Source organism: Chaetura pelagica, unplaced genomic scaffold (assembly GCF_000747805.2).
Source record: "Chaetura pelagica isolate M959 unplaced genomic scaffold, ChaPel_1.0 scaffold477, whole genome shotgun sequence".
NCBI classification, from domain to species: domain Eukaryota; kingdom Metazoa; phylum Chordata; class Aves; order Apodiformes; family Apodidae; genus Chaetura; species Chaetura pelagica.
Window position 1 is genome coordinate 1042058 of NW_009953956.1, and position 5504 is coordinate 1047561.

The following is a 5504-nucleotide window of genomic DNA, read 5'->3' on the forward strand; positions in this document are numbered from 1 at the left end:
TCAGCAGCATTTAAATGATCCAAACCTACCCATTAACCCTCTCTCCATGCTACTTAATGGCATTGTGGATCCTGCAGTCATGGGAGGCTTCACAAACTACGAGAAGGTAACGTCTGATTTATCTGTCCTGCAGAACTTCACCTCTTTGAGCCTGGACTCTCCTGGAAGGAGACGTGTGTGTGTGTGTGTATGTGTATATAAACACTATGTGTGCTTTGTAGAACATTGCTTAAAATTCATTATCTTTAATGTCTTTCTGATCTTTCTGGATACATTTTTGGTTGGGCTGGAAGGGACCTCAAATATAATCTAGTTCCACACCCCTGCATGGGCAGGGACACCTCCCACCAGCCCAGGTTGCTCCAAGCCCCATCCAACCTGCCCTTCAACACTGCCAGGGATGGGGCAGCCACAGCTTCCCTGGGCAACCTGTTCCCACTTTTTTTAGGTTAGTGAATCTGAAGATACTGAACCTGCAGTTACTTGAATGTGTTCCAAATTGTTTGAAGTAAGAGTTGATATGTTTAGCAGCAGGAGTGCTTCTGTAGGGATGTGATGGACAATTGCTTCCTAGAGTTAGACACTGTGACTGTTGCCATTTCCATTGTGTCCTCTTCTGCATGTGGACGTGGGACCTGAGGCAGGAATTGTGGGTGAACTTCAATGACCAAAGTCACCAATTCCAATTCTCTCCTTTGCTTTCAAATGCGTGAGATTTTGAAGGAGTTCTCAAACAGTGGAGACCTCTAAGATATCAGTCAGGTGCACATTTGGCTGAATAGTCTTAACTGCATGTTCCAACATGAGCTTTTAAAGTTATATGGGATGAGATATTAACACTGAGAAGCTATAAACACTGTAACTATTTATATCCTGTGAATAGTAATCCTACTAATGTAGTTTACAGGAGCAACATGGATTTTGTAACAGAAATGGAGAAGGTATTTGCAAACTGACATGTGTGCTGGGAACTGCCAGAAACACTCTGGAGATGTGCCAAAGTCCACTGCAGAGTTGCCCACAAGATTTGGTCTTGATCACCAGATGCTCACCCGCCCACTTTGCAGCTCATGAAAGATTGATGCCTTTGTCTTAAAACATTGTTAAAATCAGTATCTCTTTGCTTAGCTTTTCATTTGTATTTGTAGCTGCTCCTGCTGTTTTGCAGAATTTGGGGTTGACGAATTTATCTTTGCTCCAGGTGAATGCATCCTTCTGTGGTGGATGTTGATTCATTTCCTGAAATAGCTGCTCATTTTTCTCTCTTAACTAGGCTTTTTTTACTGAGAAATATATGCACGAGCACCCAGAAGATCATGACAAGATTGAAAAACTGAAGGATCTGATCGCTTGGCAGGTAAAAAAATTTAAGTCAGTCTGGTTGGGGCCAACTGCCATGCAGAGACAGTTTAGTGTCACTTTTGAGAAAAATCAGACATTAAATTACTCACCCTGAGTACACTTCTTTGCCATTTAAATCTGTCTTGGAACTTGAGCTAAAGTTCATCTTTTCAAATCTGAGATCATTTGTCATTTGATCAACCCCTAAGGAACAAACATGATCAACTTCTTGATTTTTTTTCTTTTTCTCTTTTATTTCTTTTATTTTTTATTTTTTTTGGTAACCATAATACAGCAAAAATATTTCATCTACACCAAGTGAGAAAATATTCTGCAATAATGTTGGTCATATTATTGGCAATTTAGTTTTGCATTTTCATGTTCTAAGGCTGATTTCAGAAATTCTTCTTGGACAGTTACCTGAAATGCCTGAGCCTGAATTCCTCCTCCTGCTTGCACACACTGGGACAGTATTTCTTCACATGCTTAATTCTTCCTTCAAACAATGCATTTTCAAATTATTAAGCTTTCTGTGTATATTGACAGCACCCTTTAGCACCTAATATTAAATGTAAGAGTTGCAAAAATTAAGACAAAATATTTAGTAAATTCATCCTTGTGAGACCTTTGTTTCATTTGCTGGGTGACTTCACGTGGCACAAAACCATTATTGACTCATAAAACATGGAACATTACTTGGTATTTTTATGATGACATATTAGAGCAGAAATCTTTTAAATGTAAATACAAGTTCCCACAGGTGGTGTTGTTTCCTGAACCAGGAATGGAACCAAAGTTTCCAAACCCATGCCTGAAAAAAACCAGGAACACCTTCTTGCATGAAGATCTATGTTTGCATGTACTAAAAAAAAATTAAGAAACGAACAAGAAATAATTCCAATTTTGTTCCTTAGTCACATACTGGACATTTTTTTGTGGTTCCAAGATAATTTTATGGTAACTACAAAAATACCAATATGACTAGAAATGCTTTTCCCCTAGAAGATGAAAGTGCATAATTTATTTTTTTTATATTCAATTCTGTCTTTATAATCATAGGAATCATTTACATTTCTATAGGTTTCAATCTTAGAGGTAGTAGAACCAAAGATACAGAATTTAAAAAGAAAAAATCTTCTGAAGACCATAGAATGATCACTGAATATAAACTCTTTTGGTTTGCAGTAAAAATTATGCATTTATTTATTTATTTTCTTGTGAGCTTTTACAGAAGATTACATTTTAGAAGCTCCATGTTTTATAGAGGAAACTAATTTGCTCCCGGGAGACTGACTACGTGTCAGCTCCCTGTCTTTGCCTCTGATAATGGTACTTCAAATGAATTAGTAACCCACCTCTCACAGAACTGTCAGAGTTGGAAGGGAACTGTAGAGATCATCCAGTCCAACTCCCCTGCTAAAGCAGGACCCCCTGGAGCACATTCTACAGGGTTGCATCCAGGGGGGTCTTGATTATCTCCAGGCTGAACAGTCCCAGCTCTCTCAGCCTTTCCTCAGCAGGGAGATGCTTCAATCCCCCAGTCATCTTGGTCACCTCCACTGGACTCTATCCAGCAGTTCCCTGTCTCTTGAACTGGGGAGCCCAGAACTGGACCCAGTTCTCCAGAAGTGGCCTCACCAGGGTAGAGGGGCAGAATGACCTCCCTCAACCAACTGGCCACGCTCTTGCTTATGCACCCCAGAATTCCACTGGCCCTCAGGAACCAGAAAAACAGAGCAAAGTAATGAAAACCTTTTGTTGTATCACAGAATCATTCTGGTTGGAAAAGACCTTTAAGATCATTGAGTCCAACCATAACCCAACTCCACCAACCATTAACCCAGCTCTACCAAGTCCAGTGCTTCACCAGAAAAACGAGCAAAGTAATGAAAACCTTTTGTTGTATCACAGAATCGTTCTGGTTGGAAAAGACCTTTAAGATCATTGAGTCCAACCATAACCCAACTCCACCAACCATTAACCCAGCTCTACCAAGTCCAGTGCTTCTGGCCTGAGACTGCACTACATGAGTGGCTACCTTAGAAAATGAGGCTGTGTCCACATAAGGAAGTTGTGTTTTGAGCAGGGTATGGAGAAGGAAGCATTTCAAAATTAGGTGTTTTCCCCAGCTGATGATTTCTTGGGGGTAAACAACAGCCAAGATTGCACACTACAGGACTGTTGAGTTAAAACAGTCTGGAGCTGGGATGTTCCACTTATCCAGGACAGCTCCCACCACAGTGCCAACACCTGGGAGAAGCAGGATGATAAAGGTCATGTTCAGTCTGAGCAGGGGGCTGGGATTCCAGGGGAAGAATACTATGGGTTTGGTTTGGGTTTTTTTTACCTCTGAAAATCCCATTTGATAAAGTGGCAATGGGGGCTTCCAAATTACCTTAGGAGTTTCATAGACACTTAGGGTATCCTAAGACTTCAACCTCCTCTCAGACTGCTGTGGGGATCAGAAGAGCAGCAGCGTGAGTGCCGGGCCGGAGGCAGCTGAGGGAGGTGGCTGGTGGCTTTGGTGGCTTCCCCGGGCCAGGCACTGCTCCCACTTCATCACGGGCCTGACAGTGACTGAAAGCAAAAATGAGTTTTCATTTTTCAATAATGTGGGGCTTGAAGTTTTGTAATCACATGGAGATTTTCTTTATGCTGTATAAATCAATCTGGATATATGAAATTGTAGCCTGACAATCACATTATCAGCTGACTACTCAAATTCAGGTTTTTTCTCTTTCCTTACCTTTCTGTCTGTTGTGCTGTGGAATCCAGGCTCTCCAGGATATTATCCCTTTATAATTCCTGTGAACTTCAAGTATACAATCTTTTCTGTCTACTGTTTGTTTTTTTTTTCCAGATAAATATCACCAGTAAAGCAATGTCCCTCTTTGTCCATCTTAGTGCTTTTCCAACTTAGAAAAAAAAATGCCTCCATGCAACTACATCATTTCAAGCTGATCTTTTATTTTCACATGAAGATAATGAAATGACTGATTGAAATGGTGGTAATGAAGTGAATGATTGATGACATTAGTCACTCTGCATTTAGCTAATGTATTCACAGCATACCAAAACTGCTGTCACATAGAGATCTTGGGCTGCTTCCACATAGCTGAAAGCACTGGAGCACACCAGGCTGACTGTTTACATATGATGCCATTGTTATTTCCTTTTAAGATTTAAGATGTTTTATTAAATTTAATAATACAAATGTATTTTGCTTTTTCATTCTTTTTCAGCCAAGTAGATGAAGAGCTTTAAAAAATATATATATATTTAAAAATTCAGGGAACAATTTTAAGTTGCAGTGGAACTTAAAAATAACAAAGATTAATGTTATGGAATAAGGGCTGTCTTGACCTGTTTTCCTTCCTCATGCAGCTCATTTGTTTCAGGCACTTTTGAGTTACCTTTTCTTTTTCATTCACCTCCCCAGAGGTGAGGGGACCCTCTCAGGTCTCTTGAAACAAAGCCATAAGCAAACCCACCCATTGTTTCAAAGCCAAAGGGAGCTACAATAACATGAATATGGCAAAATCCTGCCTCTGTCTCCTCATCTGACACAGATTTAAAAGACAGGTTTAAAATTCAGTGTCCGTTATCACCAGATTTTCCCATGTCAGTGTCTGGGAAGGAGATGGAGGAAGAATGTATAGGTTAGTAGAAGGTGAAGCAGAAAAGGTAAAACAGTCTGAAGATTCTTTCTTTCTGTACTTGATTAACGTTTAAGGGGTTAAGTGGTCTTGGGCAGAGAGAGCAAATAACCTGTCTCAAAAATCTTGAACAAGTTTTGTAGCAAAGCCACAAGAAGTTTGTTAAATTCAACTTCTCTGAGGGGTAACTAAACCTTTTCTTCTTCTGGTTTTCTTTCATTCCAATTTAGTGGCTGCCTCCTGTTGCCTGTTCCCCAATCTCTTGCCTCAGCTGTTCCTGTACCAGGTTTCAGGTGCTCACCTTCTCCCAGCCCATCCCACACTCACTCCAGCAGACCCACCTGGCCAACAACTCTCCAATTATTTTCCTTTTCCAAGTGCCAGAGGTTGTGGTGTATACACCTGGCATATGCCAACAGTGAAACCTTCCTTAGCACCTTCAATTTGGGGCACAGAAGGAAGCACCTACATTTATTTATTTTTTTTTCCCCTGACTGGGACATTTCC

At 40.5% G+C, this 5504-nt stretch overlaps 1 protein-coding gene across 1 annotated transcript in view; it reads left to right on the forward strand.

The window, feature by feature from the left end:
* The window catches only part of DOCK1 (dedicator of cytokinesis 1), a 298906-nt gene that overhangs the window by 263898 nt on the left and 29504 nt on the right, over positions 1-5504 (forward strand). Inside the window, exons 47-48 of the mRNA XM_010001879.1 lie at positions 1-106; positions 1274-1357. Coding sequence (XP_010000181.1) covers positions 1-106; positions 1274-1357 — 190 coding nt within the window. The remainder of the gene's footprint in view (positions 107-1273; positions 1358-5504) is intronic.